The sequence below is a fragment of the Siphateles boraxobius genome, unplaced genomic scaffold, assembly GCF_051911475.1.
Source record: "Siphateles boraxobius isolate OS27281-9 unplaced genomic scaffold, OSU_SipBor_1 12, whole genome shotgun sequence".
NCBI classification, from domain to species: domain Eukaryota; kingdom Metazoa; phylum Chordata; class Actinopteri; order Cypriniformes; family Leuciscidae; genus Siphateles; species Siphateles boraxobius.
In genome coordinates, this window is record NW_027508722.1 from 29226343 (window position 1) to 29241533 (window position 15191).

The 15191-nt window shown below is 36.7% G+C and overlaps 1 protein-coding gene across 2 annotated transcripts in view; it reads right to left on the reverse strand.

Annotated features, from left to right (window-relative positions):
• Positions 1-3697: 3697 nt before the first annotated feature.
• The window catches only part of pnp4b (purine nucleoside phosphorylase 4b), a 33783-nt gene continuing 22289 nt past the window's right edge, over positions 3698-15191 (reverse strand). For both annotated transcript variants that reach the window (XM_077217714.1, XM_077217721.1), the window contains 3 exons: positions 10594-10769; positions 10282-10472; positions 3698-4440 (listed from right to left, as the gene is read on the reverse strand). In XM_077217714.1, coding sequence (XP_077073829.1) covers positions 4193-4440; positions 10282-10472; positions 10594-10769 — 615 coding nt within the window. In that variant the 3' untranslated portion in view covers positions 3698-4192. The remainder of the gene's footprint in view (positions 4441-10281; positions 10473-10593; positions 10770-15191) is intronic.

Genomic DNA, 15191 nt, shown 5'->3' on the forward strand with positions numbered 1-15191 from the left:
TCTTCCCGGCAGGACTTATGCTGAAGCTTTCATTTCACTGATTTAGTTTGGAAGACCTCGTGGGTTTGGTTTAGTGAGCTAGTGTAGCCCTACGTCTTTTTTTAGTTTGTGTGTGTGACACAACTACTTTACGTTGGATATTTATTGAGTACGTATTTTGTTCAAAGGTAAACTTGCAATGTGACATGTCACGTGGCTTTTATAATTGCTTGGCCTTCACAATTCAGTGGCTTTGTGTATGTGCTTTGTGTATGAATTATTCTCAGTGCTGAACTTATGGAATTGATTTTCCTTTTGCCTCTGTGCATTATCCCCTTGTACGTTTGTCTTGTTGGTTTTCTCATATTTATAGAACATTAATTTGTAAAAATGAGCAATGACCCATGAGATAATTGCTCTCCATATGTAAATTAATGAGGCTCTTCCCAGACAAATGACGGATGGGTCTCTGGTCCTCTGTAATGGCATCCTGCCTGGCAGGTAGGCAGGCACTGACAGACAGATAGAAAGACAGTTCAGCATCGTCACCACGCACAGAACTTCCCTGGTAGTCTGGCAGAGTGAGTGAAATAAGCTTAAATTAGACTACATGGTGCTAATGATGAATCCATATGTTATCACAAAACTGGTGTTTCCTAGGTCCCTTGCTCTCAGATCATTAGTGGTTCACAACACAGAATCAATGAGTTAATACAGACTCCTGAATCCTGATCATATTGTTGTTACTTTTAGGCAATGACTAACACAATGTCTCTGTGCCTCTAGAGAAAGAGAAGCAGGACAGTGTGACATATGTTTGTGGTGTTGGTCACTAATTACTGTATAGACACACCGATGGGTTGGCTGGCAGTTGTAGTGTGAGCCCTGGTTATTATGAAACACTCCTGAGGTATTGTTGTGAGGAGCTTACATCACACCTTAGCAAGTAAACAGTGACACCTGCACATGAAAACAACTTATCTACACCTCAGATGCTGAGATATACGCCATATGATACCAAAAGCAAAAAGAGTTGGAGACTTCTTTTCATGACAGTTAAGCTAAAAAAGAAAGATCTGAAAGAATCTGAAAGAGTCTGAAAGTTGCGATTGGTGTGTAAATGTACGTTTTTAACCGTTCACTTTTAATGTTATTTCTAGTGAGACATTACTATTGTAGTAATTAAATATTTGCTTAGTTTTCACCAAAGCTCTCTTTATTTTGCGGCAGATCGTTAAAACGGTTCCTTGCCTCAGAAGTCTGTCTGAAATCAGTTTCTTGAGGTACCTTGGTGCGCAAACGCTGCCTGCAAAGTCATCGCCTGATAGGGTTGCAACTTGCGAGGCAACAATTCAGCTGCCTAAAGTTTTCAGAAGCAGCCCTCTTCTCTTCTCTGATGATGGGTTTATTGGCGCAAGGGTGGGGCAACACGTCAATCAAATGAGATCACAGCAATAGCAAACGACTATGATCCAACAATCCAATCAATTCCCAATGAACAAAATCAAGTCCTGCCCAACATTTTTTCTTGTCCAAAAAGCCGTTTCACACTGCACCACTTCGGTAATAAGAAAACGGTTTTAAACTTACTAAAGAAGTAAGTTTTAAGGGACGATTTAAAAGCACAAAAGGATTTTGCATTCCTTATCTCAGAGGGCAGGGAATTCCACAATTTAGGAGCCAAAGAAGGAAAAGCCTGATCAACCATAGTTTTTAGGCGTGTTGTTTGGACAGTTAAAAGACCAGCTTCAGAAGAGCGTAGAGCACGTGTAGGGGTGTATGGGATTAAAAGTTCACACAAATATTGAGGGGCCAAATTATGCAAGGCCTTATAAGTGAGCATGAGAATCTTAAAATCAATACGGAAACTTTTTTGCAATTTTTCCAGAATAGGTGTGATGTGCTGCCTTGCACTGGTCCAAGATGCCACAGCATTTTGCAGCCTCTGGTTGTTTAAAAAAATCTCAGATTTAAATTCCTGAAGAAATGTAATAACCTTTCACAGGTAAGAATGTGTTTTTATATTAACTCAATATTACAGTGATTTAAACTATGGTAACTTTTTAATATTGTGTTAGCTAATGCCTTTGTCTTGTTTTGTGTTAATGATAGTTTACTGTAGTTTTCAACAGTTTTGTTGTTCATACAACTTTTTATAATTGGTGTAGAAACTTTCCTCACTAAAAGATGCCTCAGTGTATGTTATTCATGGAAGAACAATTTATCCATTAAGCAGATCACTGTTGAGCAACCAGTGGGAAAACGGAACCATTTTGTGTTTTATTTTTGTTTGTCTTGATCACTCATATGTCTATTTTAAATTACTTTCCTTTCTTGCTAAATATGCCAAATATAAATGTCTTTATTGAAATCATTGTGATGTGAAAAATGCTTGCCTTACTATTTTTCAATAATTTGTATCTCTCTCACAAACTAATTCAGCTTTGCTGCCAAATGAATTGCCAGCTATTTTTAGGAAGTCCGATTACAGCCGGTCTTTGCCTGGACGCCTAACATAAATAAAGTACTTTTTTGTCCCTCAGATAGAAGCAAATTGCCTACTGCGCTATCAAATCTGTGACAGGTGTATCAGCAACAACACAGACATTTTGTTCTGGGTATTTTGTAACACCTTCTAACCAGGATGACATTTGGCAAGAAGTAGCAGGTCTGGATTTCTCTGATTATTCCACAGTAAGCAGTTTCGTTCTTGTTAATGTATGTGTGAGGCTGTGAGCTTAAATGGTCGAAGTTCAGCCTTATGTTTAGTGAGAGATTTAACAGTCTGAAAAGAGTTTTAGATCCGTCTTTCTAGCAGAACTTTCAAAGACCCAATGATTGTTAAGAGGGGACCAATGTTTCATGCTGACTCCAAAAAAACAGTAATGCGAATTTGGGCCCAGTGAACTTTTAGTTTCTGCACATGACATTCAAGGGAAATCAAAGAAGGTTGTGCCCGCAACATCAAGACAAGTCAAAACTCCTGATTAAGTAAAAATCCATTTTATTGATAAGAATACTCATTATAAGATGGGGCTAAATAGAAGAATGACTTTTTGACCCTGAAAGTTGCATCTTAGAAGAGCAAAAATTAAAGTAAATTATGAGTTATTCAAAATAGTTTGCCCCAAGCTAATATTTTTACCGTAACTGACATTATCACATAAATACCTGCACATAAACAACTCATCTACAATTCAGATGTTGAGATGCAGAGTATATTATAGAAAATTCAAATTCACCAGTGTTTGTTAACACACCAAATAGATAATGCACTAATTTATAATCTCAATCTACTAATCTGAACATTTTAGTCATTAATATTTAGATTGATTCATTTTTTATTAACATTAGGTGTCTGTCAAAATAGATCCGCAAAATCATTGCCTTAGTTGTCACGTCGCCGGTATCTGCAAACTCAAACATGTGTAAGTACCGATCTTTTATACGCGAGTATAAGGACATGATTGGATAGATGTGAAGGTAATAATGATGTAGTAATTAAGTCTTCCTGGCAGAACTTTATGCTAAAGCTTTCATTCCCAAGTAAGTTTGTAAATCTTATTATATGTTCAATATATCAAGAGCTATTTGTTGCTGTGCTTTTACACTGTGCTTTTACACTGTAAGAAATAAAATCTGTAAATCTCTAAAACACAACACATTGCAATGTGTAATTCAAAATTTTGGTAAGATAATACAGCTGTTAAAAATTCAATACAGAAAATTCCTTTTTATTAAAAGGTCACATATAGGTTTGTAGTTGGAACAACTGATGAGTAATTGATGACAGAATTGTCATTTTTGGGTGAAATGACCCCTTAACTTAGTACATAGGACAGCGTTTATATGGACTTTTCTTAATGAGTAGATTAAGAACCGTACCTTGTGAAACAGAATGTTGTTTTTGGCTTATAAACATGGTTTGAAACATGTTCCCATTGAGATGTCAAACGTTTCATTTCAACTATAGGGAGGTTTATTTACAATGTTTTGTATTTTCATATTGAAAAGTCAGGAAAAGTCAAAAAGACAACAATCACAATCTGTAAATCAAATACATCATCTCCAAAAAGCACAGTGAGATCTCACATTGAATTTCTTTTAAAACAACCAGGTAAATAAAGGCTAAACATTACATGGAGCCTTTAGAGCTATTGTATCCAATCACATGACTTCTACAGCGCCCATGATTGATCTGGTTTGACTGACCCTAGACGGTATTTGAGTAGATGCAGTTGTTGTTGTTGATGGTCTCCACTTGGTGAGAGCGAGCGATGAAGGTCTTGAGCATGTTCTGGAGCATCTCAGCTCTCATCTTGCTGATCTGCAGCACCTCCTCATGATTCACTTTCTCCTCACGACTGTAGTCAAGAGAAACCTTGTTGGTGATGAGTGATAGGCCAAGGACCCGCAGTCCGCAGTGCTTGGCTACCGTCACCTCAGGAACGGTGCTCATGCCTGTCAGAGCAGCAGGAAAAAAAGAGAAAGAGAGAGAGACTCTTAATTAAATTTCTGTTGTGGCGCAGTAGGTGATTCATTATTAAAGCAGACCAGGTACATAACACTTAATGAGGACTATTGGGGTCCTGATGTATACACAGGAGGGAGGACGCACACAGGAACCAGTTGTTGAGCCAGAGGAGCCTACTAAGCACATACCCCACGCTGCTGCCGTTTGGTAATCGGAGTCCAATTATCTAAGACATCATTCAACTCATCAGAGGACCAGGAGTAAGTATAGTTTATGCCAATCATATGGACAAGAGAGTTATTCATATCACCGATTAACATAATCACATTGATTGAAGTGGGCGACTTTGGCCCTTTGGCCGGGCCTAATTTCCATCAGTTAATATGTCAGGTCTGCTAATACGGCACATCATTATTAACGAGCTATAATTTTCCTGAAGCACCAATTAAAGTGGCATTCGGCAACTATTTAAACTTAGGGTGTATTCACACCAGGAAAGTCAGATAGTTCACTTGCTTTGGTCCAGACCAAATAATTTTTTTATTTTTTTTTGTTGGTACGGTTCGCTTTCACACTGCTCTTTTTGCAAGTGAACCAAAATGTCGTGCCGACTCGGTGTCATTGGTTGTTGGGTTAAATCTTACCCAGATACAATAGTTGTCACGACACGCACACACGGAGAATAGAGATCCAAAAAAGCAGTTTATTTAAAAGGGTAATCCGTACTCACAACCAGTCCAAGCAAAGGTCAAATTCCAAAAAGGCAATCAAAAAACATAAAAGACAAACACTAGAAATAGGCTCGAAAAGACCACGGAAGTGTGGACAATATACAAGGACTCCGTGACAAACACTGAAACAGACAGGGTATATATACACAAGTGCAAACAAGGTGACGAGAAACAGCTGTAATGCAATGAACAATCAGTGACAGACAGGATCATGGGAAGTGTAGTGAGAATGCATAGACACCGTGAAATCTGAGGACCTCTAGTGTTTAAACCAGGGAATAACCAGACACTGTGACAATAGTGCTATTTTCTGATTGGCTAACAACACCAGAGGAGACGCGCTTCCTGCCGGTTCCACAGTGAGAGCGGCGCGACCAGAGTTTTGGGCGCTGCGGCATATTAAATATATTACAAATAGTTTTTCAGCGTGAGAAATACAATGTGTGGCGGGAGAGCGTGACAAAAGACCGAAATGAGTGACTGTCACGCTCAATGCGTGACACTTGAGAGCCCTGTCACTCATTTATTCATTCATTCATTCCATTCCAATGATGCACACACGACGCGCAGAAAGACGCGCAACAGTATCGTGTGGCCAGACAGCGCACCGGAATTGAATGTAGTAGGCTGTCAAAGTTTTCCTGTTAACTCAAAGGCGCAGTGCTTTCTTGCAATTGGGTCGGTTCATGTTCACACAGTAAACGAACCGTACCAGAGTTCGTTTGTAACCGTACCGAGACCACCTCTTCAGCTAGGTCTCGGTTCGGTTGTTTGGTCCGCACCCAAGTTCGATTTCTGTATTCACACCTGCCCAAAAGGTCCGCACCAGGGGGGTAAACGAACTAGAGTTCGATTCAATCGAACCAAACAAGGCAGGTGTGAATACACCCTCAATAAAACCGTTTAGAAATCATTTGGATGGTTTAATAACCTGTTCTGGTGAGAAGGGTGACTTTCCCCGCACCCCCCAACGTTCCTAGGCGGCAAACCAACCTTCCAACATGCGGATTAACGTCCCGGTAAGTTGGAAATAGGAAGTCTCATGAGAAGCGAGAACGAGCGAGAAACACAAACTGCTTTACGGCAATTCGACATAAACACACACGCCGCCCTCAATGTGTATTACCCACCTCGGAAGACATAGCTCCACACGATAAAGTTGGCCGGCACCGATAATAACAAATGCACATGAGCAGCGGTAGAAAGGGGAAGGAGGGGCCGCAAGGGAGTTTTTTTTACGACGTTGTTGTGAAATATACGCCTCACAGCTGTAGGGGGAGCTCGCTGAGAAAACATGCGACAACAAAAGTGAAAATGAACGAAGAAATAGCTAGAGTTGCCGAATGCCCTTTTAAAGGTGAGGCACTAGACGCAAAAGAAAACCGGAAGTTAAACCACTCAAACTCCTCAGAGAGAGGAAACCTGATGCAGCATAGGAGAATTTTATTATTTATAAACTATATTATCTTCTTTAGATACTAGTATTTATTAATTTTGAATTAGCTTTCACTTTTATATTATCTGTTTTCAGTAAGTTTTAGAGATTTCTGTTATTTTTGTTAATTTTCATTAGTTTAGTTCTAATAAAATATAAATACTAATAAGCATTTTTATTAGTTATTTTTATATTTCTATACATTTATTTTAATATAAGTTTTAGTCATTTTAGTACTTTAGTACTTAATTTTTTATTTTAAGTTTAAGATTATCACTTATTATTATTATTATTATATTTACAATTATTTATTTATTGTTAGTTTTAGCTTTAGTTTTAATTTTACAATAACAACAGAACAGGGGGTAAAACATTGCAGCTTTTTCTGGCCTAGAACCTTCCACTTAAACTGAAAGTGGGTCAGTGCATTTATTAAGTTGGCTTGGAAAAGCCAACTTACTGATATTGTATTTAAATCTTCTTCTTCTTCTTCTTCTTCTTCTTCTTCTTCTTCTTCTTCTTCTTCTTCTTCTTCTTCTTCTTCTTCTTCTTCTTCTTCTTCTTCTTCTTCTTCTTCTTCTTCTTCTTCTTCTTCTTCTTCTTCTTCTTCTTCTTCTTCTTCTTCTTCTTCTTCTGAGCCAAATTTTAGACTGTATCTCCTCCTAGACCGTTAAAACTACGACCACCAAACTCGGGTCAGACCTTCAGACTGTTCTGACTTGAGTTGCTATATCTTTTCAGACTGATTTGAGTTTCAGTTTTCTTAAATTAGTATTAAAAATCATAAAAATACCATAGACTTTCATTGACCAAATGTCCAAGACTGTTTGAACTGTTTAACTGCCAGAAGCCCTTAATACTCATTTAAGCTTTAAGCTGTGTATCTTCTTTTTAACTACTAACTAATATTTCTTTCTTTATTTCTGTCTCTCTCTCTCTCTCTCTCTCTCTCTCTCTCTCTCTCTCTCTCTCTCTCTCGCTCTCTCTCTCTCTCTCTCTCTCTCTCTCGCTCTCTCTCTCTCTCTCTCTCTCTCTCTCTCTCTCTTTCTTTCTTTCTATCTTATCTATATATCTTTCAATCATTCATTAAGTTGTTTCATTAAACTTTTTCTATCTCTCTATCTAAAATCTATCTATCTATCTATCTATCTTCAAACTTATATCTATCTATCTTCAATCTATTTTTTATCTTCAAACTGTTTCTATTTATCTATCTCTTTCTACCAAATTTATCTTTCTTTCTAACTAATCTTTCTTTCTTTTTAACTAATCTTTATTTTTCTTTCTTACTAATTAATCTTTCTTTCAAACTAAGCTTTCTTTCTTTCTTTCTTTCTAACCAATCTATCCTTTAAGCTATGTATCCTCTTTTTAACTAATAACTAATATTTCTTTCTCTCTCTCTCTCTCTCTCTCTCTCTCTCTCTCTCTCTCTCTCTCTCTCTCTCTCTCTCTCTCTCTCCCTTTCTTTCTTTCTTTCTTTCTTTCTAACGAATCTATATATCTTCCTAACCAATCATTCATTAAGTTGTTTCATTAAACTTTTTCTAACTCTCTATCTACATCTATCTATCTATCTATCTATCTATCTATCTATCTATCTATCTATCTATCTTCAAACTATTTTATCTATCTATCTTCAAACTGTTTCTATTTATCTATCTATCTCTTTCTACCAAATGTATCTTTCTTTCTAACTAATCTTTATTTCTTTCTTTCTTTCTTTCTTTCTAACTATTCTTTCTTTTTTACTCTTTCTTTTTCTTTCTTTCTTTTTTACTTTTCTTTCTTTTTTCAAACTAATCTTTCTTTCTTTCTAACTAATCTATCTTTCTTTTTTACTTTTCTTCCTTTCTAACCTTTCTTTCTTTCTAACTAATTTTTATTTTTTTTCTAACTAATCTTTCTTTCTTTCAAACTGATCTTTCTTTCTTTCTAACTAATCCATCTTTCTTTCTTTCTTTCTATCTAACTATTCTATCTTTCTTTCTAACTATTCTTTCTTTTTTCCTAACATTTCTTTCTTTCTTTCTTCATTCATTTCTTTTTTCTTTCCAAGAGTGGCAGTTTCTATCCATCTCTAATCTTTCTTTCTAACTAATCTTGATGATCTATCCATCCAACCATCCATGGTCATGTTAAAACATGCTAAATCATGCTAGCAATGTGGCAAACCATACTTGAAACATGTTAAACTGTGCTAGAACAGTTTAAAACTTTTTCAAACTTTATGGCTAGTCTTTTCCAAGCCAACTTAAAGTTTGTCTATGAACTTTACCATCTAGTTTCTATTATTATCTATTGTATCAAGAAATAACTTATGCCTGGTTCAGATTACACGATTTTAGCCCGATTTTGGCACGATCCGTTTGACGTAGGGTGTCGTGGGGATTCGTAAACGACAACGGGCGTCGGGACGCAAGATTCGATCGTATCATCTCGTATAGTGTGTCATAGTGGGCGACAACCTACTTCGCGTCTGCGATGCTTCACGACATCACGACAAAAAGACTAGCATGTTTAATTTTTTTAACGGTTGTCCACGACGGGTTCCGTCACATATATGAGGTTGACCAATAGGAGCACAGAAGCTATTCCGTACACAGCTTTCAAAAATGGTGAAACGAAAGAGAGACGATGGTGCTACTAGGTGGAGTATGACATGGAGGAAAGGTTCGTGGAGCTGTGACAACAGTACTCCTGCCTATATGATGTGTCATCGAGGGAGTGCGCGTGTGATTGTGTATGTATGTGTATGAGTGAGTGCGTGCGTGTGTGTGTGTGTGTGTAATCTGTTATCGTTGTGGCAAGCTAGCAACATTATTACTTGTACTACTGGCTAAAAGTAAAAATAAGAAAACAATATTTTACCTCAAGTTCTCTTTGGAGGATTGACAGCCCATACTGTCCTCTTCGAGCAATCCAAGAATGTTTCCATTGTCGGGTTTTCTTTTTTTTTTTTAATGTTTTTCTGAACACAGGACAGCCTCACCGCTTCATCCATTGCTTGTTTCGCCTTCTCGATGACATCACGCGCGTCATTAAAGACGGCACGCGATGACTGGTCAGGAAGCAACGTGTAGTCTGACATGTTTCTTGTCCACGACACGACAAGATTTTAGGAGTCAAAATCGCGTAGTCTGACACAGTGACTATCGTAACAGACAAAAAAAATCGTGTAATCTGAACCAGGCATTATATCAAGTAATAACTTATTGCAACTATATGCTAATGGATGTTTTAATAAGAGTGGCATCAAAAATGTTTCCCCTTTACGATTTATTTTCATTTTTAACCATTTTATTTCACTTAATTGATTAACTTTACCTCAAAGTACTGTAATGACAATAACTGACTTTTCAGCACAATGTAACTTATGAGTATGAAAAACCATACATTAAGAAAGGATTGTAAATTATTTTTAAAAGACCTAATAGATGTTTAGAATTGTCACAGATTTTCTGAATCAGTATTAAATCACTTATGCAAAGATGGAAAATAAAGAAATAAAAAATGTCATGTTGTTTTGATGAGTGTGTTTCATATAAAGTGCTCCTATGTTTTTGACGACTTGAGTTGTGCATTTTCCCTGTGGCAGCTCAGAATTTTTTCATACGCTTTTTTTGCCAGTTTTCCACCTTGTGTATTGTGACTGTTCATACCAACAGAGTCGCTCCCCAAGATGTGCAGCATGCGTGCCTCTGCGATGGTCTCAAAGTTGGGTCCACTAACCATACAGTAGACCCCCTCACGCACAAAATTGGAGTAGCCCAACTCAGCAGTGATGTCCAAAACTAATTTCCTCAGCTCTTTGCTGTAAGCATCAGACATACAAGGAAACCGGATCCCAAATCTGAGGAAGACAAGAAAGGACATGCACCATATTTTTCATAAAATGGGAAACAATTCTGTAAAATAATAACTCTCACTCTTTCACATTTCATTCTGCCTTTTTATCTCCCTCATCTGCTTACCGTTCATCATTGGGTCCACACAGTGGGTGCTGTCCAGCAAACCCTGGCAAGTTAATATGGTCCTTAATGACCATAATATCTCCCACTTTGAAATCCTGACAAAGACCTCCAGAGGCGTTTGTTACGATAATGGTCTCCACACCCATCAGCTTGAAGATCCGCACGGGGAACGTGACCTGGAAAAATTTCCCAGAAAACACAAGCTGTTATACAGCAGGATCTCTATGACATATTATTTTCACTTTTAAATGATTACTTGAATGATACTTAGGCCTGGTTTAACAGAGGATTGGGTCTCTTAGTTCAGTTAGGACATTTAAGTAGCAGTTAAAAACATAACTGGCATGTTTCTTGAGACAAAACAATGGACTGCATTCTTACAATATTTATTTATTTATATTTTTATGTAATGAAGTTTACATTCATTTGATCAAATTTATAGGCTATTGGACAAATAAAAGCCTCCTTTAATTTCAGACCACGTGGGTATGACAATATCCAAAGGCTTAAATGTGTGACGGTATCCCACAGAGCCTAGTAACCACAGTTTTAGGCAGGTATTAAATAAGCTTTAGTAATTCTAAATGGGATAAATATAGGAGTGTAGAGCAGGGAGCCATTAAGGGAGGTGTCAGTGTGAGCAGGAGATGAATAATGAACTTGCGGGCTCAGTACAGCACAGCTCAAGAGGGATGTCACAGTCTGTCAGCCTGCTCTCAAGCTGACGAACCAGGGTGGACGTGTGGGGCTTCCACGTGCAACACGGCCATTACAGATATACACAGACGGGTCGCCAAGGTGGACCAGAAAATACGCCTCAGTTTGGTTAGCCTACCCTTTAAATCAAAGATGACTTCTTTGTGGAACGTAAACTCTCTGAGATCAAATTGCTTCATATTTGAGTCTTTAACTCTCCTGAGAGAATTTGTCTAGGTGCTGGACTATAGGTTACCCGTCACCGGCAGTTTGATTAATGCGCACTATTACAGAGTAATAATGAGAATATGTCTATAAGAGGATAATGTATGTCTTGGTACTGTATCATGAATTGGCATTTATTTCAATTTAAGGGAATTCGCTGAGAATGGATTGCACTCGCTGATTGCGTCATAGGCTATTTGCACGCGCTGTATGTGTCCTTTTAGCACCGGTGTGTTGTGCCGAATTTTAACCCCTTGCCAAATTATTACCCCCCTCGTTGAAGTCAGAATCTGATTGCCTAATCCTAACCACACCCCTAATCCTCCCCCACAACTAATCCTAAACCTACCAATGCTATGGGGTTAATAATTTGGCGGGGGTCGAAATTCGGCACAACAGGTGTTTCACTCCTGAAGTAGTATGCAAATTAGATAATTTGAATATTAAAAATGCCTACGCCTGGTTTCTGTTATGTATAATTAGTCTGCATGTAGCCTAAATAAATACTGCATGAAACGTTGATGTGAATTGAAATTATTTTATGAATTTGCCTGTATAGTTTAGTAGTTATTAGCCTACACCTTGTGTCAAAATGATTTATGACCCTATGATTGACAGGTGGGCGTGGCTTTCCTTTGATCTTCCCCCGCCCCTTCCGGTTCCTCCCCTTCCTGTCCCGCCCCTTCCGGTTCCTCCCCTTCCTGTTACCTTTGACCCAGTTCCGCCCCTTCCTGTTACCTTTGACCTAGTTTCCGCCCCTTCCGGTTACACTTTCTGTCAAAATGATGGATGGTTACCTTTGACCTAGTTCCGCCCCTTGCGGTTACACTTTCTGTCAAAATGATGGATGTGTGACAGTTAGTTTGATTGTTTGATCAAGAAAAGGGAGGTATTGGCCTTGTTAACATAAGCTTTGATGTTACAGTTACAAAGTGATGTGACAGTTAGTTTGAGATGTGATTGTTTGAAGTTGGCGTTTTGGTCACCACATCCCTGAGCTTTATCAAGGGGAGCTGTGAAAGTGATAAGAAAAAAATGTACAACTATTCACTGGACCAAGCATTATGTTCATTTAAATAAAATGGTGAAAGTTTATCTGTTCTGTAAAAAAGAATATAAAATAAAATCTCACACAAAAAGTTGAAATAAATGTACAACTATTCACTGAACCAAGCATTTCAGTTTAAATAAAATGGAGCCACAAAAATAAAAAATGTACAACTATTCACTGAACCAAGCATTTCAGTTTAAATAAAATGGTGAAAGTTTATCTGTTCTTTAAAAGAATATAAAATAAAACCTCACACAAAAAGTTTAAATAAAATGGAGTCACAAAAATATTCCAAACAGTTAAAAAATGTATTAGAGAGTTGAAGAAAAAACATACAGCTTATGTAAAACCTCACACAAAAAGTTTAAATAAAATGGAGCCACAAAAGTATTGCAAACAATCCAATGTATGAATGATCTGACTCTGTCTCAAAAACATAGGGAGCACGCGCGTCTATGTGTGTGTGTGTGTGTCAAAGCAGGAATCCCCCCCCCCCCCCTCCGCATTGCTGAGGACCTTGAAAGTTTATCTCACACAGAAGTTGAAAAAGCATTATGTTCATTTAAATGAAATGATTATAAAATTTACATTTAGTCATTCACAAATATTTGACACTGACTCAAGTTGAAAAACCATGCTGTTCAATTAAAAGTATATAAATTAAACAAAAATAAAATCATCTTACTGTTTCACCATGGTTGAAAAAAACCCACAAGTGTTTCCCCTGAAGTCTTTTCTCTCTGTCACACCAGTGTGTGGCTGGCCTGGTATCTGTTTTTGTGACACGTTCCTGAGCCCATTGAAAAGCATTGTGTTCCTTTAGAAGTGTATAAATTAAAATATATCATATATAAAATAAATAGTTTACTAATTGTTGTTCATTTAAAATCTTACTAAATTACTTAAGTTGAAAATCATGCCGTTCATTAAAAAATCTTACTAAATTAATGAAGTTGAAAAGCATTCTGTTCATTTAAAATAAATATTTTACAAATTTACTGTAGCAATTATGTTAGATTTAGATAAAAATAAAATCATCTTACATTTTCACCAGGGTTGAAGTAGCTCCTATCACATAGATGTCCATATTGACCATTTAAAGTTGAAAAGAACCCCAGAGTATTTCTCTCTTTCTCTCTCTCTCACACCAGCGTTTGACAGTCAGAGGGCTGTGTTCAGTGATCAGAATGAGACTGTGAATGTTTGCTAAATTTATTTCATAGTGTATAAGCATTAAAAGTTTGAAATAGTTTCAAACTTATTCAATGAATTCATAAAAAACAATTATGCTATATCGATGGTCTCTGGGGAAAACTTGACTATATTTTTTTATTTATCAGGGTGCATGTAAAGAACTTTGAAATTTGCGGCTCTCACAAGTTATCTCACACATTGTGTGAAATGTTTAATAATTCCTCAAGTAGTATCTGTGAGAAAATCCCCACATAGGCCTATCTGTAGTGAGAGAGCAACAATGAAGACTTTTAGAATCTGTGATGCCTCAGGCCGAGCCCCATTGATAGCCTGCTTATAAGCTCCTTCCGATCACCAGCACATCTTCAGAGAAATACGTTACTTTACAATAATGTTAGCTTCAGGATATAGGGTGACAGAGCAGATGAGCCTCTGTGCATCACGTAATGTTAGTCTGCTAACGCCTTTCCAGAGCCAAAGTTTTGTTCGTACTAAATTTATTTCAAAGCATAATCGTAAAAGTTTAAATATGATCTTTTAAAAATGAAAAGATTGTTTAAATGAAATCTTTACATCTTTACAATCTTTTTTTTTAACGGTGACCCAAAGTATAATTGTTATTAATATAACCATAATGATTTTTGTACTGTAACAGCATATTCTACCCCGTACACCTAAACACGACCATCACAGAAAACTGCATTTTTACATTGTTTTTTACATACTGTTTTGCACTCTCACACACTAAGTTGGTTCCATAAACTCAAATAAAGTAAATAACTCAATGTATAATGACAAAATGTATTCCAACAATTTAACCTTAGTTTTAGCTAAATAATATATATAAAAATTATATATATATATACAAATATAAAATATAAAAACTCCTTACATTTTCATAGAACTGAAGAAGTAGTAGAAACTAACAATAAAAAAACAAATAGTTTAAGATGTCATAAACAAAAACCCTCCCAGATCCTTCAGGGATAAACTACAGGGTGAGATGAAGCTTCACACCCTCACAGAGACGAGAGGAGTGACAGGCCAGATGAGCCTCTGGGGTCACAATGCCCCAGCATATGCAAAGTTAGTCTGCTTTCCACTGTTTTATTCATATTAAACTTGTTTAATTAAAAGCATAATCTTAAAATTTTAAATGAGATCTTTTCAAATTAAAAGACCGTTTAAATCAAATCTGTAAAGTTTTATTAAAATCGTATCTTCTATTTATCTTCTACTTCTGTATGATATAAATGAATTTCATAAATTTAACCTAAGGTATTATTTTTTTACTAAACATCGTTTGTTCAAAAAATTGAATACATTTTTTTATAAATCAAGAATTGTGCTTTGGCGTCTTAGATCTTATTTCAAACAGTATTTTTGTCCATGCGACATGAAACATGTTGTCACAATGTTTTTGTTGTTTTAA